Source organism: Coccinella septempunctata, chromosome 3, assembly GCF_907165205.1.
Source record: "Coccinella septempunctata chromosome 3, icCocSept1.1, whole genome shotgun sequence".
In the NCBI taxonomy this organism is placed as follows: Eukaryota; Metazoa; Arthropoda; class Insecta; order Coleoptera; family Coccinellidae; genus Coccinella; species Coccinella septempunctata.
The window spans coordinates 15351700-15377196 of record NC_058191.1 but is presented as its reverse complement, the minus strand read 5'-3'; the positions used below and the strand labels follow the sequence as shown (position 1 = coordinate 15377196).

General features: G+C 41.0%; 1 protein-coding gene across 2 annotated transcripts; it reads right to left on the bottom strand.

Annotated features, from left to right (window-relative positions):
* Positions 1 to 15826: 15826 nt before the first annotated feature.
* On the bottom strand, positions 15827 to 20762 carry LOC123310022. 2 transcript variants are annotated; one of them, XM_044893379.1, is made up of 2 exons: positions 19664 to 20762; positions 15827 to 15980 (listed from the first exon to the last, which is right to left on the bottom strand). In XM_044893379.1, the coding sequence occupies exons 1-2, from the start codon at positions 20322 to 20324 to the stop codon at positions 15919 to 15921; spliced, it is 723 nt and encodes a 240-aa protein (XP_044749314.1). In that variant the 5' UTR covers positions 20325 to 20762; the 3' UTR covers positions 15827 to 15918. The 2 variants fall into 2 exon arrangements, with proteins under 2 accessions (XP_044749314.1, XP_044749315.1); XM_044893380.1 differs by having other exon boundaries at positions 15827 to 15984; positions 19668 to 20762.
* Positions 20763 to 25497: the final 4735 nt, after the last annotated feature.

The window sequence follows — 25497 nt, the reverse complement described above, 5'->3', positions numbered from 1 at the left end:
TCAGCAGATATGCATAGGCAAACAAAAAGTGTTGGATCAATTTGAACCAAATATGGACAACGGCTGGTTGGTCTACATGAGCAACACACTTGCTAAATACTAAAATAGGTCCATTCACCATTCACGTCACTGACGCACACTAGTTTTGAGTTTAACTTTGATCACAAGTTAAACTAATGTTCTTTGAATGAATTCAATTTCACTTTGAAATTGTATTCTGAATGGAAACAGGAATTTCGATTTTCCGAATTGAAAATTTCGTAATTGGGAATTATGGACGCATATGACAATTTTTCGTTTTACGTAAAGATGCATAGGTATTCATTTATCGAGATTGAAACATGCTTGCGTTTTCAATCTTAATTGGGAGAGGTGAGGGGTAAAACATCTCACAGCTGTAATTAATATTTATTACGGCCGCTTCGAACCGAAAATGAATAAGTGTAGATTTCAAATTATTGAATTTAAAATATTGAAATACTGGAATTTTCTTTACCTGGCGTGAACAAAACGGCCCACCTAAAATTAATGTAATTTTACGGAAACAAAATATATCATGACGAACTAAATTAATAAGAAAAACAAAATTTTATGAAATTAATCGTCGAGAGGTACCAACTTCGTTAGTGATCTCGTATATTGACCTGTTGAAGTCTTGACGGATGCAACTCGAGAAACGCCGTCAGGTCAGGGAAATAATTTTTTAATTCATCCGATAGGCCAAGTGGCAGGGCTTGAGTTCAAATCCTTTATGAAGACCATATCTCCCGCCGACATGGCATGTCGTTTTGCCACTTTTCTCGTTGCATCAGGGTATCTAGATATTCAATGGACCATTTTGTCCAGAATTGTTGAAACAATATGCGATGTTGTTCCCATCGTTTAAGGTGAGTTTTCTCATCACCGTATATAATTTCCGGTGGGGATAATAGCGGTGCGCCTATCAAAAAATGTCCGGGGGTTAAACAATCCGCGGATTCAGAACGAGCTGAGGACAGTGGGCATATGGGTCGGCTGTTCATTACCGCTTCAATTTGAGCAAACGTTTGACAGTTTTAACACCCGCTTCCCATAGTCCTCCAAAATGTGGTGAATATGGGGGAATTGGATTTGTTCGATAAATTATTGTGAATTTCACTATTATTTTTCTCTAAAAATTGGGAGACTTCAGTGAGATATCGCGCAGCACCGACAAAGTTACGACCATTGTCCGACCAAATTTCCTTTGGCAGACCTCTTCTAGAAATAAAGCGATCTATAGTTGAGATGAAGGCTTGAACTTTAAGAGAGGAAACTACTTCCAAATGCACGGCTTTGGTAACCAGGCAAACGAATAATGCAAGGTAAGCTTTCAAAATTGTCGGTTTCCGAGCGTTATTCGAACGATATGAAAATGGTCCCGCAAAGTCTACGCCTACTTCACTGAAAGGACGTGATATATTCACCCTAGGTGCAGGAAGTGGTGCCATCAGAGGCTGAAACGTTCTTCCCCTAAATCTGGTACAGGTAAGACATTTTCTAATATTTGCCCTTACCAATCTTCTAAGAGAAAGTATCCAGAAATTCTGTCGGATTAAACTCACTGTGGTATTGGGTCCGGAATGCATTGCAGTCAAATGAAAATTTCTACATATTAATCGCGATAAAGCAGCCCTTTTCGGCAGTAAAATTGGATGCTTAGCTGTCTGGGATAAGGAAGAAAACTTCAATCTACCGCCCACCCTGATTAATCTTAGAGCATCAACAAAAGTATTCAAGCTTCTCAAACCCTTTTCGATAGGGTCATGTTTTTCCAAATGATTTTGCGTGATTAATGAGATTGAGTGAAGAGCAATTTTTAATTCATTTTGTGAAAGGAGACCAGATAAACGGGATCGCGACTTATACTTGGAACGGAAAATGAAAATGAATCTCTGTATATAATCAAATACTCTTTTTGCTTTTTTCAAAGTTCAGAAATCTTATATTGCTACTAATGACGGATTCTTAGGTTCCTGCTTTTTGATTGTAATGTTAATGTGACCTTTAAGTTCGGGCAGGGGTGAAACTTTGTTGAACTCAGCAGAAAAAACATGCCAATTAGAAAGAGGATTACTCGAGAATTCGGGACCATTCATCCAAAATGTAAGAGTTTCACGAACTATGAATTGTTGGGGTGTTAGACCCCATGATGGTTAATCAGCAAGATTTGATTTTGTAGGTATATGATACTAGGACGCACCGGGAACATAATCGTTTATCGCGACAAAAGTTTTAAGTTGATGTAAGAACGTGGATATCCACGTCACTGCGATTCGAGAATCGGAAAACAAACGGACTTCAGTGATTGCCAAATGTCGAGTGAGATCTTGACAAGTGCAGACCTATTCATAGCGCTGTAAAAGTGAAAGTTAAAAAAAAAAAGTGAAAGTGAAAGTGCCCACTATCAACGCTACGGAATATTCGATTCCGTCTGTGAAGTTTGAGTAGGTTCTATATATGTATGTGTTATCGGAATTCTAATTCGTTGGAATTTTCGAAGTTGGTGTTCATCTGCCGAGTCCAGGTCTTGATCGTTGTTTCTGCAGAAAACATCAGGTGAGCTTATTTTTCGAACCTTTTTCCTGATTTTTCTCATAGCGTAGAAAGTTTTTGATGAGTCGTTTTGTTTTTATTGCATGAGATATATTTTTCTTCTTTGTCTTGAAAAATTCAATTTCAAATTGCTTTGAGTAGTAAAGTAATTGTAAATCAGATTTTAAAATGTCTGACCATTCGGACTGCGATTCCGTAATGGAAGAAGACGCGTTAGAAATCGCTTATGTCGTGTCCGAACACGATATTTTGAGAGAGGAGAACGCAAGTTCAAGAGCAAGGGTGAATGAGCTAGATAGATGCGTATCCAGCTTAGTGGCTGAGATTAAAAACCTAAGGGAGAGGCTCGAGCTGCAGGAGGGAAATAAGGAAAGTCCTTACTCCAAAGCACTCAAACATGTTCTGTTTGAGTTGTTTCGAAAAATGTCCAAGAAGTGACCTTACCCGTTCAAAAACAGAAGATGGAGGTGGTCAAAACCACTCAAAACAAAAGAGAGAGGTACGTCAGAATGGACGTCAATTTCAAACGCCTTAATGCGAAACGGCATGAACTATAGCAGAGCGACAACTGTGAAGGACGGAATTAGGATCGTCCCACAAACCCCACAAAATTACCGAAGGATGACTGAATTCCTTCAAAAAATCAACAGAGAGTTTTACACTCTCCAACAAGAGGAGAAGAAGAAAATTCACGCGGTAGATATCTACCGATAGATGCAGATATTCCTACGATCTTTGAGGACCTCAAGGATCAAGGAATCGTTGATGCCGAGGTCATAAGGATGACCTCGAACATTACTAATAAGCCAATGCCCTTACTACAGGTGAAAACCCAGAATAAGGGCATCTTCGAAATCAAGAGGCTGTACAACATGAATTGTGTTGTCGAACCAAAAAGAAGGACAGCAGGGCCTGGACAGTGCTATCGTTGTCAACGGTATGGACAATGCACATTCCCATGGAGGTGCGTGAAATGCTCCGGTAATCACAGCTCCAAGGAATGTACGCTTACCAGGGAGAATGACGGACGTAATGCTTCTTGCGTCCTTTGTGGAAAACAAGGTCATCCAGCCCGCTACAAGGAATGTAGCGAATGTAAATTGGTCACAAAAAAGAACAAGAGATCGCCAAGATCGAACCAAACCAGCTCGAGGCCGACACAAAATTCTCCGAAGCCAGCCCAAAACTCTTCGGAAGTGAAGAAACCCCGAGAAACTGCAACCAAAGCAGTCAAGGAGAAGAAGAAACCAGAGAAAAAGACGGAAAAATCAAAAACCGTCAAAAAGAGCGGAAACCATAAAGAAATTCCTAGAATCACTGAGGAACTGGATAAGTTCACGAAGAACCTCCTCAGCACGATGATGCAAAATCTGGAGAAAGAGATTGAGAAGAAGATACAGCAAATTATTAAGAATATTTAATGGCTGATACGACGATAATAATCGTCTCTTGGAACGTCGAAGGATTGAGAGCCCGTAGACAAAAATTCGAAGAACTGATTGAAGAGAAGAGACCGGATGTCATAGCTCTCCAAGAAACAAAACTTAACCCTAACGTTCGGATAGCATTTCCCAATTACAATATCTACAGAAATGATAGACGGCAGAGGTGGCGTTGCTACACTGGCTAGAAGGAATATGTATCACCATTTCGACCAAATATTCAATGGTCAAGAAGTAAAAGCAATATCGATTATTGTGAATACCATTCGAGGACAAGTGAAGATTATTTTGACTTATAAATCACCGGATAAGGAAATGCTGGAAGAGGATCTAAAAATGCTACTAAAAGGAAGGCACCCGAAAATCATAATTGGTGATCTTAACTGCAAATCGCAGGAATGGAACAGTAGGGTGGAAAATACCAACGGGAGAAGAATGAAGATTTATGCTGAAAAACATAATGTAGAGGTCCGGATATACTGACCTACATAACAAGAGCAAATGGACTACCCGATGTACTGGACCATCCAAACAACATCCAAATGAGGAACTACGAAGATTAGTCGACTACGATCCAACAGAAGAAGCTAGAAGGTCAAGAACCTACCACCGAAGACCGAGAGATCAGTTAGGGATTTTAAGTAACCAAAGAAGAGCTTAACCTATGAAAGCTATAGGCAGCATGCAACTAACAACACAACTATGATCGTGTGAGAGTCCAAAAACCATAAGAGTCAACTGGTTAATAGGCAAAATGCCCGGAACCTATGAAGAAGCAGTTAAGGGTTTTTAGCGGGTCTCGAGCTCAAGAGAGTGAGAATCCCCACACTGTTCCCCCTCAGGAGAGGGTGTGTTCGTCCGTCTTGCAGATTTTCCCCCTGCTACACCAAAAAAAAAAAATGATTGTGACGGGAAATCTATGATATAAAGAAGTTCTGACCAGTTTTGCTAATAAAACCGCACTTGCTAATTCCAAGCGAGGAACCGACAACGTTTTAAGTGGAGCTACTATAGTTTTAGCAGCCCATAAATGTAATGAGATGCAAACATCTGTAGACACTGAATGGTACACAGCAGCCGCGTAAGCCTTCTCTGATGCATCGCAAAAACCAGCTGAAACTACTTCACATCGAGGTGAGGAAATAATACAATGAGAAATTGTATTGTCTACTATTCTCTACCACTCATCAGTACAAGAAGTGGACATAGATTCATCCCAGCCTTGTTTTTTCACCTACATTTTCTGCATTTAAAGAAGAGCCAAAAATCCAATCGGATCGAAAATGCGGGCTATATAAGATAGGACCGATCTTTTGGTGGCCGTATCACCGAATCTATCAACATTGAAGCAGAATGAATCAATTCTGGGTAACCATCTCAATCCTAAAATTTCGATTCTCACGGAATCGTCATTGAAACTAACCTGAGACTCAATATAATAGGCAGGTAGCCCTGTCAAAACCTCGGGAAGGTTGCTAGACCATTTTATCAACGAAAAGCATCCTTCTCTTTTTAGGCTGAGTTCGGCTTGAAGTTCTCCAGATCGAACGGAGAGAGCACGGGAAACGTGACGTCGTTATTTTCAAACCCGAACCTACTGGGAGTTCTCTGTCGACATCACCTAGGAGTTTCAAATGGTTGTCAAGACGAGATGACAACTTTTTGCCGCGTCCTTTTTTGGCACTCCGAAAATAATTTTATAGAAATATTGGTGAAAAACAACGACGTAGGTTTTAATATGCATTCGATATGGGCAATTTGTAAAAACAATTAGTGATCATTCTGAAATATGGTGTTTTTTTAGAACATGAAATATGTAAGAATGGGAAAGTTTTGTTTTGGGTGCTCTCAAGATTCCCGCAGTTCCTTGGAGCTCAAGAAAACAACGACCAACACAGAAATTTGTTACTGGCCTCATTGAGCTGAGCTCTGTTTGCCGTCACCATTGACTAGAGGGGCTGCTAGGTTGTGTGATTTAATTATGTACCAAGAAATAAATAGTAATAACCTAGTCATTTATTTATATGGTATTATTTGTACTATTTGATTTTTGTTTATTCAAAAGTTTATCTGACATTTGAAAGTGCAAAATGAATTTGAACCATGGTATTATAAGATTTGGTGTTGAACTCTTTTTGGATTATGAGGAAGAGTAAAGTAAAGGCATTTGAAATGGTATCAACTTTTGTCTACAATATCAGATTGAATTCTACATTGCTTAAATGATTCCGCAGAAAATTTTTCTGAAATCTGAAAATCATCTTAAAATTTTCTTAAATCGGGCATCATTCCAATGTCAATAACTTCGAGATTTTTGCTTCATATTAAGTTGCTCCGTTCGAAAAAATCATTTTGTTTCCCATTACGGCTGCAGGGGCAGTTTTTCGAAGACGTACTCGTTGGTTTTTGTCACTGACAGCAGTTACAACTTGACACTTGACAGATCCCCATTGTTCTCTTTCAGCAAACTCGGGGAAGTGCGAGCCTGATCGGAGAACATGCTCCGTCTCGACCCGAACAGAAAAAGGAATACTCAGAGATCGAAATCGACCGCGATTGAAGTACACTCGACGTGCTCAGAGTCTAAAAGTCGCTAAGCCGAACACAACCTTAAATTCCCGACGTTCATTTCGCAGCTCTATTGCTTGATTCACGTCAAACGCCCCTGTGATAATGTCATCGACATATATGTCGTTCAAAACAATCTGAGATGCGTTGGATAATTGCTACCCTCATCATAAACAAATTGTTTCAATACACGGATAGCCAAAAAAGCCGAAGTTTTTAAACCGTAAGTAACGGTATTTAGTTCGAATTCGACTACTGGTCCATTTGGAGATGGACGCCAGAATACGTGTTGAAATATGCGATCACTTTTACTTAGAAGGATCTACCTGTACATTTTCTCTATATCGGTGCAAATAGCTATAGGATACATTCAGAAACGCAGGAGAATAATCGTAATGTCCTTTTGTAACTTAGGACCACTAACTAGTCTATCCTTAAGTAATATACCCGACAAATCCGGATCAGATGCGTTGAAGACAACATGAAGTTTATTTGATGAACTAGACTCCTCATGCACTACATGATGTGATATTACTTATTTATTTGAAATTTTGGCATGTGTTATATGACCCAACTCTAAATATTCGTGTATGAATTGTATAAATTAGAACCTTTTAGTAGTCGTTTTTCTGAAGACAAAAATGATTTCAGGAAGTGATTTGAATTGTGAAGGAGCTGTGGAGACGTATTTTGCATTCAAAATGGCAAGGAAGCAATATAACGTCCGCTTTCGTTACGCGAATGAGTTGATAAAAAATGATTTTCTACATATTCATCCTCAGGATTGAGAACAGGAGCATCTGAAATCTCCTCCAACGTCCAAAAATTTTGTATTTGATCACTCAGAGCCGACTGCGTCAACAAAATCGATTTTTCCAGCCAAGGAAGGTGTTAACGGCAATAGGAAATCCGGAGGAAACTTTACGGCTTTCACGGTCGAATACGATGGAATAAGTATCTGCCCCCAGCAGCATGTCTATTGGTTGTGAAATGTGGAAAGTTTCATTGGCTAAGTACAACTCTTCATATAATTTGAGTATATCCTCGGATAAAGAAACAGAGGGTAAATTGTTAGTGATATGTGGTAATACTGTACACTGTATTTGAAAAGAACTTTGCCCTGATTTGGGATATAACCTACAGCTGACCAGACCTAATGGTTTAGCATTTGCTTGACCACTGCCAGAAATTGAGACATTGACTGGATCAATTTTCAACCCTAACCGTTTAACTAGGTAAAGACTGATTGCTGAAATCTGTGACCCTGAACAATTGGCATAAAGAGGGTGACTTGAAACGTTATGAAAATACAGAAGTTGCAAAATAACTACACGTGATTGAATGATTATTGTGCTAAACTTGCCCAGTCCATGGGACACGGGGTGTGAAAGTAAAGTTTGGTATTCTGATTAAAATCAGAGAAGTGAGTGATATTGTTTGACAGAAGCTTGCTCGCTATAGGAAATACAAAATCTATGTCGGCCAACTTAGTATTTGAAGATGTATAAATTGCAATTCAATTAGTATATGTAAAACTAAAATCCTCAAAAAAAGGTTATTGAGCAAAAATACATTTTCTACCTAACATGATAGATCTCTTCTTTGAGATCTACCCACATAGCATGGGATATTTGTCAAATATTTATTAAATATTTGTACGCAAGGTTTTGAATATTTAATAAATCTTTCGTTGAAATATTCATGAAATGAAGTTATGTCCGACTTTTTCTCACATTGAAATATTTCATATGGATTTTTGAAATATTTTCTACAACATTATGTGAAATCTCTTCCAAAGATCATAGTGATATTACATGGAATATTTACGCAAGATTTCTTCTAATTGAAGAAAATGTTTCCTGAAATCTTCAGAAGAGGTTTTCGAAATCTTCCAACGAGGGGGTCTGAAATGTTACGAAATATATTTCTGCGATGTTTGTGTAAAGTTGCTGGAATCTTTCTAGAAATATTTTTGGAAAATTTATATGCAATAATAGGAAATATTTCCATAAAAATTCAGGAAATATTTTGAATTATATTCAGCGTTATCTGACTTTAAATATTTCTGCAATAATATGCAGAAAAATATCTTGCGAAGTCTCTGATCAACATTTCGCCAGGATAGCTGAATAACTTCATGAAATACATGTTCCTGAAGAATTGAGCAATACTTTGAACATATATCTTCAAAGTAATACCAAATTTTTGAGGATTTGTATTTTATAAAGTCCCTTGCTAAATATTGTTCAAAGATCTCGCAAGATATTTTTTGAGGAAAATTATATTTATAATAAATAAAGTTGAATCGCAGGAATGTGGACAGAATGAATGACTAATCAGTTATGATTTTGCCAACGTTTCGGAACTATTTTGTTCCTTTCTCAAGGCTACAAAAAGTATTTTATTAATCATACATAAAAGAAACAAAACAAGGTGTATACCTCATCATCTCTCACGAATGGTCGGCACCTTGACGTTGGTGTGAGAGCTTAAGTAAACTGTGATGATTCTTGGAGCGATGTCGACGGAACACTGTTCCGGTAGGGTCTCCCATGTAGATAAGGTCCAAGTTGAGCGGTGAAAACTAAGACTGACCCCCAAGCCGTGGTGTAAGAAATCGTGCTGGCCCCTTCAGTAAATGAAGGGGACTCAAAACCGGGGCCTTCATCGACCGCCGTCCCTAAAAGACGGAACCGCAGTGGTGCGGAAAAAAGAAGAGCGAGAAGGGCTCGCGCAGACTTGGCTGGTCAAGCGACTGGAGGGTCTGCCGCCGGGAACTCTCCTCTTCTACGGGCAGGTGGCTCTAAAAGGGACGCCCCCGAATCAAATACTCCACCCTCATGCGAGCGGCCAGCGAAGAAGGCGAATAGCCTTCCGAACAGGCCCTCTTACAATGAGGTAGCGAGTTTGCCCCTGAAGGCGGCTCTCGTTCACGAGGGCTGGCCAGAGAGGGCACTCTCGAAGGAGGAATTCGACACTGTGGAGCTGGCGGTGGCTTCCGCGATGGACAAGATCCAGACCGGCCAGCCTTACCCGTCGTTCCGCAATGTTGAACTCAACCACCAGGGGGCCATCATAGCCTCCTGTGTGGACGCGTTCAGCAGGAACTGGCTACAGGGTATCCTGTCGAAGCTGAAACTTCCTGAGGGACTCCGCCTCAAGATGATTGAGATGGGGGACCTGGAAAGATTAACGAGAGTAAGTCTGTGGGTGAGGGGTGTTCAGAGCTCCACGCCTACGGGACTTATTCTCAGACGAATAGAGATGTCGACTCCGGCCCTCAAAACCAGAGGCTGGAAGGTCTACAACAGGGTTGACAAGCCTGAAATGGCACAGGTCATCCTTGGTGTGGACAAGGCGTCTCTCGAGGTCCTGAAGGCCTGCAAACTCCAAGTTGGGGTTGGAATGCGGATGGGCACATTCAGGCTCATCCAAGGCCCAGGACGGGTGACAGATGCTCCACCCTCTTCGACTGCACAGGCAGCTCCAACAACGGGGCCCCGTTGCCCTACCGGTATCTAAGGAGACCGGCGGGCGTGAGAGGGGTGGCAGAGGGGGGGAACTAAGCGGGGTTCCACACCACCCATATCACCAGTAGATCCTCAAGGATCTGCTGGAATGAAGTGACAGTCAGCTGACTGAGGACAAATATTGCTCCTCATGGCTGCTGACATGCACGTCACGCAAATAAACTTGCAGCACTGCATAGCGGCAACCGATATTCTTCGGTTGCGGCTGGCAAAGCTGCACACATTTTTAACTCTGATTCAGGAGCCCTGGATTAGGGGAGGCGAGGTGAGGGGCCTTTCCTTCAAAGGTGGTAGGCTCTTCTGCTCGCCCAAGGATACGAATCCGAGGGCGTGTATACTTGCTTCTATTGATTTAAGGGCTCAATTATTAACAAATTTCTGTTTCAGAGATCTGGTAGCTGTTCAGATTCTAGACTGTAGAGGACCGCTGAAGAATCTAGTGGTGTGTTCGGCATACCTTCCCTACGACTCCCCGGACCCACCGCCATCAAGGGAATTGGAGGAGCTGGTCGAATTCTGTCAACGGAAGGGATGGCCCTTGCTCGTTGGGTGTGACGCTAATGCCCATCACATTTTGTGGGGTAGCACTAGGGTCAACCCGAAGGGTGAGGCGCTAATTGACTTTCTGTATTCAACAAGTCTGAACCTACTCAATAGAGGTGATGAGCCGACCTTCGTTACTTCGAGTAGAAGGGAGGTGCTCGACATAACTTTGTGTAGCAGTTCCATCGCTGACTTCATCGAGAATTGGCGTGTTGCAACGGAAGTGATCTCTCTATCAGACCACCGACACATCTGCTTCACTATCAAAGGGAACAGAATTTCAAAGGATCCAGAAATTTTCAGGAATCCGGGAAGAACAGATTGGTCCAACTACTTGACAGACCTCTCTAACAATCTAGGACAGGAGAACCTTGTACCAAAGACCACGAGAGAATTGGACACTGCTGCTGACAAGCTGCAGGAGTGCATTATCTCGGCCTACCACAGCAGTTGCAGACCTCAATTTCGTAGACCAAAGGGTCAGACGAAGTGGTGGACACCTGAGCTGACAGACGCCAGACTTACTAGCAGGCATCTCTTTAACAGGGCGATGAGATCTGGCATTGAAAACGACTGGGACGATTACAAATCGGCCCTGAAGAGATACAAAGGACTCATAAGGAAGTCCAAGCGCGAATCGTGGAGGCGCTTCTGTAGCGACATAGAGGGTGCACCTGAGGCCAATCGGCTGAGGAAGATACTCTCTGCAGGAGGCACAGTCACGATAGACTACTTAACCCTGCGTTAGTCGCGCCCTCTTTTAGATCGTATTTACTCGCGTGGTCTACAAGTGTAGACCATATTTATTTTAACTTTAAATATTACGTTGATATATTTCAAAGATTATCTATGATGATATCGTTTATTTGACCACTTGTTATTCATATAATTGAAACTTTGTGATAAAATAATGCTTCTCTTTGAGAGGAAATCGAGAAAACTTCAATGTCTTAGATTTCAACATTTATTTTTTATCGTTCGAATAGGTATGGTCTACAATCGTAGACCACGCGAGTAATGTAGGGTTAAAGCTTCCTACCGGGCATAAAACATGCTCAGAGGAAGAAAGCTTAAGACATCTCCTAGAGGCGCATTTTCCGGGCTTCACAGAGAACAACATCACGCAGGATGAGCGCCAACGACATGCCTCACGAGAGGACTGGAAGTTGGCTTCACAAGTGGTGACACAGTCTCGAATCCGATGGGCTATCAACGGATTCGAGCCCTACACAGCAGCGGGCGAGGATGGCATAATTCCGGCACTCCTTATTAAGGGGCTGGATGTGTTGTCCTCCCCACTGCTCCATATACTCCGAGCGAGTCTAGCTCTAGGACATATTCCATTGCCCTGGAGGAAGGTGCGGGTTGTTTTCATACCCAAACCTGGCAAACCCACGCATACGAGAGCGAACGACTTTCGTCCAATAAGCCTTTCCTCGTTTTTAACCAAGACGTTGGAGAGACTGGTAGAAAGATATATCAGGGACGGTGCGTTACAGACGTACTCATTACACCCCTGCCAGCATGCTTACCAAATAGGCAAATCAGTAGATTCTGCTCTTCACTCGGTGGTCAACTGCATTGAGGACGGACTACATCACAAAGAATGGACACTGGCTATATTCCTGGATATAGAGGGTGCATTCAACAACACTGCGTTTGGCGCGATGCAAGCTGCGTTGTCCAAACATGGCGTGGAACCGACACTTTGTCGTTGGGCGAGGTCTTTGCTGAGGGATCGCAGCATGACTGCTCGGCTAGGCGGCTCGACAATCTGGGGCTCACCGGGAAGGGGATGTCCGCAGGGAGGTGTTTTATCACCTCTACTGTGGAATCTTGTCCTGAATGGGCTCCTGGTCGAGCTGACAAGGGCTGGGCTCGTTGTTGTGGCCTATGCGGACGACCTTGTCCTACTGATCAGAGGTAAGGTAATCAGTGTCATCTTCGATCTGATGCAGAATGCCCTGCGTATGATTGAACGATGGTGCTTAGAGAACGAACTCTCGGTCAACCCTGGTAAAACAGAGATGGTTCTTTTTACTAGGAGGAGGGTGCCCCACAACATCAAGCTTCCTAGCTTGTTTGGGATTGGGCTCACCCTATCCGAGCAAGTTCGATATCTCGGTGTGACACTGGACCACAAGTTATTGTGGAACAAACACATTGAGATCCAATCGAGCAAGGCTAATGTAATTTTTTGGTCTACTCGGAGAGTGCTTGGAAAAGGATGGGGCTTCAAACCACACATTATGCACTGGCTGTATACTGTAGTGGTGAGGCCTATCCTTACCTATGCATCACTGGTGTGGTGGACTTCCATGGGGAAGAATTCCAGCCGCACCATTATGACTAGATGTCAGAGGAACGCATGTTTAGCCATCACAGGCGCTCTGAGATCCACCCCTACGGCAGCTATGGAGTGTCTGCTGGGACTACCACCTTTGGACCTTGCAGTTACACAGGTGCCCATGAAGACAGCTCTTAGAGTTTGGGAACAGGGACAATGGCGCGATAGAGGACTATTCAGGGGGCATGCGAGGGCTCTCAAGATGGTGAGGGATGCCAACGCATCCCATCTCCATAGAGGGGACCGCGCGGGCACCAGCTTCTATTTTGCCGAACCCTACAGGGTAATTGTCCCTGACAGAGACCTTTGGTCTACACCAAACAGGCTTCTTGAGCCCGAAGGTCCCACTTGGTTCACTGATGGCTCTGTGATGCCCACAGGGACTGGAGTGGGAATTGTGGGACCTCGTTTCAATCTATCCATCCCCCTAGGGAAGGACTGTTCCATAGTGCAAGCGGAACTGTATGCTGTTCTAGCCTGCACACTGGAGAATATCCGCAGAGGGTACTCCGGAAAACACATATATATTTGCTGTGACAGTCAGGGAACCCTGAAATCCCTTTCTGAGGAAAGGGTTAACTCACACCTAGTAAAGGAATGCAGAGAGGCTCTGCGGGTGCTAGGATCTGATAACATTGTGAAAGTTATCTGGTGCCCGGCTCACGCAGGACTTCCGGGGAACGAGAAGGCAGACAAACTTGCAAAGCAGGGAGCCCGCTCAGCTTTTGTAGGTCCAGGACCGGCGCTGCCTATCTGTCGTACATCTGTCAAGAACTTCTTTAATAGTTGGCTGGACAGGAAATTTTCCTCTGGATGGAGCATAGGAAGTGGTCTCAGACAGTCGAGGCTTCTCATGGAGAGACCATCCTCTGTGCCTGAGGTCAAAAAACTCTTAGCTCTTGAGAGGAAACAACTGAGTCTAGTGACTGGAGCAATGACTGGCCATTTGTTTAACAAACACTTAAATAGAATGGGACTGACTAGCCGTTCCCTGTGCCGCTGGTGCAGGAGCACGCAGGAAACGGTTGAACACATTTTGTTCTTCTGTAACAATCTTGAGGACTTAAGGATGACACATCTAGGAAACAGAACACCCACAGCTCCTATGGTGAGAGGGACACCTCTCTGTCGACTTGTGGCATTTTTGTCAGCATGTCACAGAGTGTAAGTCTCTCCAACTACAAGCGGACGAACAATGGGTCACGAGGCCTCAGTTCAGCCCGGTGGGGCACCGCACGTAGAAGAAGAAGAAGAAGAAGATACCTCATCATACAACTAATAAAACTTGTGTTTAAAATTAATAATTAGGAGTCAAGAACGAACAACGGTTCTAACATATGACAGTCAATTGAATAAAAACTAACAATGAAAACATATTCTGTGGTGCGATAAAAATATGTTGACATATATCCACATATTCAGTCTCAGCCAAATTAATTTAATTTAAGGAATTATACAGTGTGGAATAAAAATATAAAGGTTAATACACATACGATGACAAACACGAAACAACATGTGGAGAAAAACAATTCAGAATTGTTATCTATTAGGTGTTTTCATCCTCGATATCAAGTAATCATAAACAGTACTCAAATTATTTGTATCCTCCCTGTAATTCACTGTATCATTTCTTCTTACATGTATCATTTCACTCAAAATTCGTCTGTAATAATGTTGTTTATAATCCAGAATAGATACATTTTCAAAATCAAATCTATGTCCCTCTCTGTGTGTGTGTTGTGTAAGGGCAGTTTTATTTTCGGCTTCTAATTGTCTGCCATCATTCTTGTGTTGTCGTATTCTGTCCTTCAAATATTGTTTTGTTTGGCCCACGTACACTTTGTTACAATCTTGGCAAGGGATCTTATACACCAGATTGGACTGCATATTAGGAGGGGTTTTATTTTTTATGTTGGTGAAGAATTTTTTATTATTATCAAGGATGTTATAGAATGATGTCATGCAACCAAAATCTTTGAATATGTTATGTAATCTGTAAGATAATCCAGGGACGAACGCGAGCTTGAAATATTTTAGTTTTACATTCATCTCAGGTTGTGAACCAATGTGCATGTTGTTTGTTGCATTAACTACTGTGTTCACGTTCCTATCATTATTGGTAAGACAAACTTGATCTCGTTTTTCTTTGTAGTTGTTAATCACTTTTTTGATATAGTAAGGGGGGTAGCTGTTGCTTAAAAGTATGCTTGTTATCTTTATAATATTCTTCTTCTCGAACTTTTTTGTGACTTAGTGAAAGAGCTCTATGAGTCAAATTGGTAGCTACATTTTTCTTTTGTTAGAAGCTGTGATTCGAAAGAAAGTTAAGACATCTGCCAGAATTAGATGGTTTTGCATACCAATCTGTAATAATTTTGTTATTTTCTCTCATCACCATAACATCTAGGAAAGGTAGGCTGTTATTATTTTCTACTTCAATAGTGAATTTTAGTTTTTCGTGAAATGAGTTGAACAGAGTAAGTGTTGACTCTATGTGGTCTTCCGGTAAGAATAGAAATGTGTCGTCAACATATATTTTCACGATAGGGATATAAAAATTCAGCTTACTGACAACATACTCAAATGCCTCCAACATAACCAACTCAGCAATATCAGGACTGACAGGGGATCCCATCGCTGTTCCATCTAACTGTTTATAAAAAATATTGTTGAAAATAAAGTAGCTGCTATCGAATATAATATCAACCAATTTGATGAAACTGTTTTTATCCAATTCAGTGAAGCAACTTATATATTGCCATCTTTTTGTAATGCTCTGGACAACCAACGACTTTGGGATGTTTGTAAATAAGGATACAACATCGAGAGACACCATCTTGTACTTATCTGGGACATGAATGTTTTTCAGTTCTTCAACAAAGGAGAACGAGTTCTTTACTTTAAATTTCGAAGACTAAAGGACGTTACTTAAAATTCCGTGTAAAAATGAGCCTACATTATAACCTGGCGAACCTATGCATTCATTCATTCATTCATTCATTGCTGTATCCCGTTACCGGGAATAAATCTACAAAAAGAAGAAGAAAAAAAAAAAATTCGAACCGACTTGTAACTTCTTAGTGCTAGTTGCGACTGTGTCCCCTCCTGTGACTAAAGAGACCCAACCGTGACCTGCAGATCCTTCCACACTCAGGGCATGAATAGTCTCCAACCAGATCTGGCCGCCGCTGCATCCTTCTCGATTCTCCATTATAACTGTGGACTAAAGACCTCCACTGTGACCTGTCTAACGCTAGTTGTTCCCAGTTATGATTAGCATTAACTGATTTTAGGGATTGATGTAGTGTATCCTTAAACCGCTTATACTGGCCTCCTGGTTTCCGGGCTCCCTCAGTGAGTTCGCCGTATAGAGCTATTTTGGGGAGTCTTGTGTCTTGCATCCTCAGAATGTGGCCGCTCCATCTGAGTCGGGCCCTCGTTACTTGAGTCTCAATTGTTGTACAACTCGCGCGCTGCAAGACTTCTGCATTCGAAACTTTGTGGAACCATCTGATGTGCATTATCTGTCTTAGATGACGTTGCTGCGTCTGTTCAAGCTGTTTAATATGTCGCCTGTAGGGAGTCCAGCTTTCGCTTCCGTAAAGAAGCGTTGGGAGGACCACTGCTCTGTAAACAGCTGTCTTGGTCTTCAGATTGAGGTCGTGATTTTGGAACACTCTGTCCTTCAGCTTCCAGAATGCCCGTGATGCCGAATTGATACGGTTTTGTATTTCCGTGTCTAGATTAGCCCTAGTATTTATGAAGCTTCCCAAGTATTTGAACTCCTCGACCTGTTCTAGAGTTTCATTGTCCAGGCTGATATCTGTTTGAAGGCTTTCTGGCGGACTTACCGAGATTTTGGTCTTGTCAATATTGAGTCTAAGGCCTAAAGCTTCGTATATATGTTTATAGGTGTCCATCATTATCTGTAGATCCTCTGAGCTGCTAGCGATGAGTGAACAGTCGTCTGCATATTGAAGTTCCGTGATAAACTTGGTACGGGTTTTTGCTCTGAGGCGCTTAAGGTTAAACAGGCCTCCATCAAATCTGAATCTTATCCCAACACCTCTTACGGGCATGCTCATGTCAGCAATTATCGATACAGCTATGGCGAAAATATTGAACAGTAAAGCCGCTAATACACAGCCTTGTTTTATTCCAGAGTTGGTTGAGAAATGGTCGGTTGTAGAGCCATTATGCTGTATTCTAGCGGTGTTGTTGGTATGAAGGCTTTTACACACTGCTAGGAATTTTTCGGGTACTCCTAGACGTGCCATGATTTTCCAGAGCGCTCTCCGATTCACCGAGTCGAATGCCCTGCTTAAATCGATGAAGGCTGTATAAATCCTTGATTGTTGTTCACGGGCCTTTTCTTGTAGCTGTCGCAGTGTAAAAATTAGGTCCACCGTACCTCGATTTGGTCGAAAGCCGCACTGGGATTCAGGTGAAAGCTTCTCTAAGAGTGGAACCAGACGATTAGCCATAATCTTCGAGAGAATTTTACCGGCCACATTAAGCAACGATATGCCTCTGTAATTGTTGCAATTCGACGTATCGCCTTTGTTCTTATAGAGGTTGATAACTAAAGCGTCTCTGAAGTCTTGTGGCGCATCTCCCTGTTCCCAGATCTTGCGGAATAGTATTAGGAGACTATTGAGAATGTCCTCATCCAAGGCTTTGAATATCTCCGCCGGAATGCCGTCTAGACCAGGTGACTTATCATTTTTCATATTTTTAATCGCGCTTATGATTTCCGACATTGAAATTTCGTCATCAAGCGATGTCATCGGACTATACGCAGGAAGCAGGTCTAAAATGGATAAATCCGAGTCGTTATTTTGATTCAAGACCTGTGAGTAATGCTCCTTCCATCTTTCGAGAATTTTTCTATCATCAGTTAGAATAGCTCCATGAGCATCTCCTATAGGAAAGCTAGCTTTTCTGCTTGGACCGTAAACAGTTTTAATAGCTTCGAAAAAACGCCTGTAGTCATGGTTATCGGCGTAAGCTTGTATTTCCCTAGCTTTTTCTTTCCACCAGCTGTCCTTGATTTTTCTTATTTCTTGACGGACCTCGCGTTTTATGTTTATGAAACCTATTTGGGCTGCAACATCGCCAGGCTTGTTAATTGCGGTTTTCATCGCTTTGTGTTTTACGTCCAAAAGGGGTGCGATATGAGTTTCGCTGTCGGCAAACCAGTCTGGGGATTTTCGGGAGCGCTCTGTGCCCAGTATTTCTCTCGCTGTATTTGTAAGGGATGACTTGAAACGGAGCCAATGAGTCTCAATGTCGTCGTTATAATCCGGTGGTGTTAGGCTATCTTTGACGGCAGCTGTGAATCTGTCCTTTGTAGAAGGGTTTTGTATTTTGGATATTTGAAGGCGCTCTCTTAGATACTTCGGCTTGCGTTGGTATTTTGGGCGCATTGAGATTTTCATTCTCGAGATTACCAGCCTATGATCAGTCCAGCACTCCAGATCTGCTCTGGGTTTAGTGACCAACACCTCTTTCAGATCTTTCCTTCTCACGATCACATAGTCGAGGGTATGCCAATGCCCTGAGCGCGGATGGCGCCAGGTCCCCCTTGAATTGGGTCTCGTAATAAAATAGGTGTTCGTTATACACAGATTGTGTTCTGCACAGAGAGCCAGCAGACGTTCTCCATTCGAATTGATGCTGTCTGTGCCGTGTTTCCCTATTATTTCCGGCCATAGTTCTGAGTCTTGACCTCTGCCCACTCTAGCGTTGAAGTCTCCAAGGAGAATAATTCGTTCCCGTTTTGGGATTTTACTTAATGTAGCAACGAGTGTTTCGTAAAAAGTGTCCTTTAAGTTGTCAGAGGAGTTCAAAGTGGGTGCGTATACTGCAATGATGTTCACAAACGTGTTATTCGCTGCAGGAAAACGTAGGGTCATTAAACGTTCTGAGATACCAACTGGATTTTCGGTAAGTTTGGCGGCCAGGTTGTTTCTAATGGCAAAGCCTACGCCATGTTGTCTGATTTCGCCTTCCGGCAAGCCTTTCCAGAAAAAAGTATACGCTTGTTCTACCAAGCTACCTTCGTCCGAAAAGCGTGTTTCGCTTAAAGCAACTATTGCAATGGATGTTCGTTGCAGTTCCTTATCGATTAGGGCTGTACGCTTCTCTGGTCGGTCGGCCTTGGGGTTGTCTAGCAAGGTTCTGACGTTCCATGCTGCAAAAGCTATGTGCTTTTCATTGGTGTTTGTTCGATGATTCACTCGCTCAGGCACCCTCCCCCGGAGATCCGAATGGGAGGGTATTTTACCTCCGGATACGAATTTTGTCCTGTTCGACTGATCCATCTTTTTGTAGGAGCTGCGTTAGAAGGTGTTCAAAAGCTGCACTGGTAACGCTGTCAGTGCAACTTTGGTTGCGGCTACGACTAGATTATCTTGTGGCACAGGCATCCTGAGACGACAAGGTCTGAGACGTAACTTTATCAACGCAGAGAGCCATTTCCTGCTCAAGCCAATGTTTAGGCTACGTAATTGTGGGAAACAGAGTTATACCGCTCATGTTCGGTCGCCAGAGCCTCGTTCGTAAGAACAGGGTGCACCGCGAGTAGGTGAGGTTGGCATTTGAGAGGAGAGGCTATAAAACGCATCCTTTCCCCTTACAACTTACAATAGGTCTGAAACTGCAACTTACAATAGGTCTGAAACTGATAACTGGTTTGTGAGTTTTTCTCAAGCAGTATAATTTTGGAGGTGTACTGTTGTGTCTGATTAGTTCTTTATATTGTGTTTCTGTTATCATTTTCTCATCTTTGAGTGTTATCAGAAATTTGTTGATGTTGTCTTGGGTTTTCTTTGTTGGATCCTTGTTTAAGATACTGTATGTATGGTTGTCACTTAGTAAATTGTTCACTTCTCGAGTATATTCTTCCCTGTACATAACTACTGTTGTATTACCTTTATCTGATTTACTCACCAAAATGTCAGGGTTGTCTTTGATAAATTTTGATGTTATATGATAATACATTTTGAGGGGGTCTGGAGCTTTTGGTTTATCAATAAAATTTTGAATTATTCTGGCACATCTTGATCTGGCTCCATTCTTCTCATTTTCTTCGAGTGGTATTGCCTGTATAAAACATTCAACATCCTTGATTAGTTCTGGTATCGGAACATTTTTTGGGACTATGCCATGTTTTGGTCCCATGCCTAATATGATACGAGCTTCTTCAGGGATTTCTACTCCAGTGTAATTAACGAGGAACTTTTCGCATTCTTTAATTGTAATGGGTTGGTTCTGCATGTGTTGTAGTCTAATTAGTTTTTGTTTGTTGATGTTTTTCATTGTTTGGAAAGAAAACTCGAATTTCTGTTCTGTGAATTGTCTTATATTTCTCCATGTGTGCTCGTCTAAAAGTGTTTCTAACCTGTTCGTAAGAGAGTCAATAGATTGTTATATGTTTTTCTTTTTCCACAGTGTAATTTTGATCTCTAGATGCAGAACTGATTTTTGAAAGTTCTCCATGATCAAGGCTACTTTTCTGGTGTATGGATGTTCTTCAAGTTGAAGCGAATATATTTGTTTTATATTATTTTTGATGTGGTTGGGGTAAATTTTCAGTCTTCTGCATTGTAATAAAAACACTGTGCGGTTTTTCATCGACGCCAGCCTGATATGAAGGTTTGAAAATTTCTTACATATTTGACACACATCATCACCATAATTCATTCTGACTCCGTCGAATAATCCCCTCGGTATGAAAGATTCTGTAATATTCACGTCCAAGTTGGATCGCAGGAATGTGGACAGAATGAATGACTAATCAGTTATGATTTTGCCAACGTTTCGGAACTATTTTGTTCCTTTCTCAAGGCTACAAAAAGTATTTCATTAATCATACATAAAAGAAACAAAACAAGGTGTATACCTCATCATACAACTAATAAAACTTGTGTTTGAAATTAATAATTAGGAGTCAAGAACGAACAACGGTTCTAACATTCAACTTTATTTAAAACATGGACGTGAATATTACAGAATTATATTTATATGTATAAGGTTTTCCTGAAAGAGTATAACAAGGTTATATTTGTATTGAATAGATCAAAATCAGTTAAAAAAATTTATTCATTTTTCATTAACTACATTAAAATATGTATCAATATACACGAATTCTTTATCTTCGTCATCAGGATCTGCAGATAATGGAAACGGAAATTGTCGTTGGCTACTGGCAATCCTGGAATAGATATATTTTTATGATTTTTCAGAAACAGAAAGTTTCATTTTTTGTCAATTTAGGGTCATGAAAGTTCTTCTATGAACAATTGGGGTAATTTTCGCAAAATTGGGGGAAAAGTAATTCATATGTACTTTTCAGAAAATTAATTGAGCAGCAGTAAATACGGGGTCTTTATTAAAGATTGTTGCATAGCATTTGGCTTCGAATGATGCTGCTTACTAAAGTGTTTTGAACTGAATAACATCATAGAATTTCGAAATTGACGCCAACTGGTGTAAAAATTATTTATAAAGAACCTGTCAGTACTAGATGATACTACATTGGTGGTATGGAATATTTATAGTACTGGAAAGATACACTTTACTGAAATATGTTTTCTTCAACTTGTCAAATTCCTGATCGGTGTGATTTTGGTATTAGAACAAATAGATGTTAACAGAAGATTTTATAGTGCGAGTCTCTAATTTTGAACAAATTCAGTAAATCGAAGGCAATTGTTTTTGTTGTAAATATGCCAGAACATAGCGATTGGTAGTTCAAGTTACGCTATTTTTCATTCAGAAAAATGTTGTAGAGCGTGACCTTAATTTCAGACATGACGTCAGTGATGATTTTTTCAAAGGACAATTCTAATTTTTTTATGACTACTCTTAAGTTACACATACGCACCCAAATATAAAGTTTTTAGTTCATATTCTTTTGTTGATTTTTCAACAAACGTTGTGACCCACAGAACAACAAACTAATGAATATCCTCGTTAATCTTCGCTGCTACTCTCAATAATTAGTTTTATTCAACTTTTTATTTGACAGAAAACGATTATCAAGAACCTCGTGACATTCAATTTTTGAAATAACCGAGTTATTTCTTCGAGTTGAATCAGATTCCCTCGTTTTCGAATTAGTCGATGTTTGTTGAATATCTTTCCAACGACAAGAAATAAGACTTTAATATTTGGTACATACTTAAGTGTAACTTGATAAAACATTCAGAAAAGGAGAGGATAACCACTATGTGAAAAATTTACATTGATTTTGGAAATCAGGATGATTTCGGTCTTCAAAAGTACATCGATTTCGAAAGTGGTTACCTCGGAAAAAATCCGATTTTCCGGAAAAAAAGATTCCCTCTCTTTGAGCGCATTTTTAGAACGTGTCGAAGACTTGAGAGTGGCAAGAAATGCTACTCAAGATGATCTGTTTCATTCGGCCATAGATTTGTTTTCGGGGAGGGCACTTGTATGGTATCGAGCTACTAGAGGTCGCGTTAAAAATTGGTCTTCACTGGTTACATCATTGCGTGAGGAGTTTCAGCCTTCCGATTACAATGATCGCCTTTTTGACGAAATAAAAAGACGAACACGGTCGTCTGACGAAACTATTGGGATGTATATAGCTGTAATGACAAATTTATTCAACCGTCTCACTGTTCCTGTATCGGGATCACTACGCCTTAAAATTTTGTTAAAGAATAAAGCTCCATTTTACCAAAGTCAATTAGGTCTTATGAAAGTTGATTCTGTTGAAGAACTACTGAAATATGGCAGGATGCTAGAATCTTGTAAATCTTCTGTCGAGTCGTTCAAGCCTCCTCCATCGAGTAGGGCTGCAAACTTATTAGAGCCAGATTTAGCTGCTGTAGAGGTCGGATCCTCGGAAACTTGCTCGGTAAATCCCTCAACTGGGGTGAGTTCTGTCAATTTTGAGATCAAGTGTTTCAATTGTGGTCAACGTGGTCACAAGGTCAACGCATGTAAAGAACCAAAAAAGAAGAGATGTTATAGATGTAACAAACCGAATTACACAGTTTTAACTTGTCCATCGTGCTCGAAAAATACCTCTCGGTATTCGGGAAACTCAGGTCGGGAACACTAGGTGGTCGAATGGATGTTCCTGTCTCGGATAAGACCTCTCAGATTGAAGAATTCTCTCCAGTTTTAAATTATATTTTGGAAAGTTTAGGTCAAGACGAACGGCCGTATTTGCAGGTTTCCATATACAATATTAAGTTATTGGGTTTATTAGACTCAGGTGCATCATCCACTATTGTAGGAGGCCCTGGCTGGGAAACATTAAAAAAACTTAATTTATCACTTCGTCCAGCTTCGCGATCACACTGTACTGTCGCTAATGGAGATCAGTGTTCAATACTCGGTTACATTTCAGTCCCTATCGAGGTTTGTGGACGAATAGCATTGATTGATGTTTTAGTTGTGCCCTCTTTGTGTCATAACCTTATTCTCGGAGCTGATTTTTGGCGGAAAATCGGTATAGTCCCTAATCTTAGATCGAAGGAGTGGAATTTTTCATCGGATGTGTCTTCGATAGATGAAACGGCACAGACAGAATTGACCGAAGAACAGCGTACTCAATTGAATGATTTGTTGAAGACGGTGTTCAATAAAGATCCTTCAGAAATAGGCCGTACGAATCTCGTGGAACACAGTATCAAACTAATTGACGATACCCCGATTAAAAAAAGGTACTATCCAGTTTCACCTCCCATTCAAAAGCAAATTAATGATGAATTAGATCGTATGCTTAAAGACGATATTGTTGAACCCTCGGATAGCCCGTGGTCATCACCAATCATTTTAGTCAAGAAGTCGGACGGTACTAGATTTTGTGTCGACTATCGACGTTTAAATCGTGTCACTGTGAAGGATGCTTTTCCTTTACCGCGAATAACTTCAATTTTAGATAGATTACGCGGAGCAACCTATCTGTCTACAATAGATATTAAGAGTGCTTTTTGGAACATACCTATGGGTGAATCCTCTAAGAAATATACTGCTTTTACCGTTCCACGCAGGGGTCTATTTCATTTTAAAAGGCTTCCATTCGGACTTTGCAATAGTCCTGCTACATGGCAACGTTTTATAGATAGGATTATAACAGGAGAACTCACGGAATTTGCATTTCCTTATCTTGATGATATTGTCGTAGTCAGCGAAACTTTTGAAGATCATATAAGAATATTACGCTTGATCTTGAATAAACTATTGGACGCGGGGTTATCATTAAATCTTTCAAAATGTGAGTTTTGTAAACCGGAAGTAAATTACTTGGGCTATGTAGTTGATAAAAATGGTCTGAGAGCTGATCCCCAAAAAGTTTTACCTATAGTAAATATATCACGACCCACTTCGGTAAAGGAAGTTCGCAGTTTTATGGGTATGGTTAGTTGGTACCGTCGGTTCCTACCAAATTTTGCTCATATTTCCGCCCCTCTGAATAGATTGTTGAAGAAAAACCAGCCTTTTGTCTGGAGTCAAGACTGCGAAAGTTCTTTCAATAATATAAAGCAGGCTCTTATCTCTGCACCGATTTTATCTTGTCCAAATTTTGATATCCCTTTTGTTGTTCAATGTGATGCTTCGGGTTTCGGTTTAGGAGGGATACTCACACAAAAACATCCTGAAGGTGATAAAGTTGTAGCTTACGCGAGTAGGTCCCTAACGAGTAACGAACGTGTTTATACCACAACAGAGCTTGAATGTTTGGCGGTTCTCTTTAGTCTTGAAAAATTTCGTCCGTATATCGAAGGTTCTAGAGTTACCGTTATAACGGACCATAGCAGCCTTTTATGGCTACATAATTTGAAAGATCCTCGCGGTCGTCTAGCGAGATGGGCCGTGGCCTTAAGACAATATGACTTTGACATTGTTCATCGCCCCGGGAAGGAAAATGTTGTACCGGACTTTTTGAGTAGGTCAGTAGATAAAGTTTGTGTAGTATATGATAAGGCGGATAATTCGCGTTCAGTTGATAAGTGGTACACAGGAATGGTATCTAGGGTTAAAAGCACTCCTGCAAAGTATAGCAATTGGAAGGTTGTAAACAATCTTCTTTATAAGTACTGTAAGTTAGAATATCCTGACTTAGTTTATGACGATCAAGAATATTGGAAAAAAGTTGTTCCAAAACCGGATCGGAAAAAAATTATTTCTTCCTATCATGATGAATCTGGGCATCTTGGAGTAAATAAAACAGTGGGAAAAATTCTTAAGAATTTTTACTGGCCCAAGATGAAGGCTGATGTCTCTTCCCACATTAGATCATGTTCGGTTTGTAGCAGGTATAAAACCGTTCACAAGGCTCCTGCAGGTTTCATGTTGACAAGAAATTACGTTTACAAGCCTTGGGAATTGGTTTCCGCTGATATAATTGGACCTCTACCTAGATCCTCTCGGGGTTACAGATTCATTTTCGTAGTTTGCGATTATTTCTCAAAATTCCCCATACTTTTCCCCTTAAGATCTACTACTGCGGATA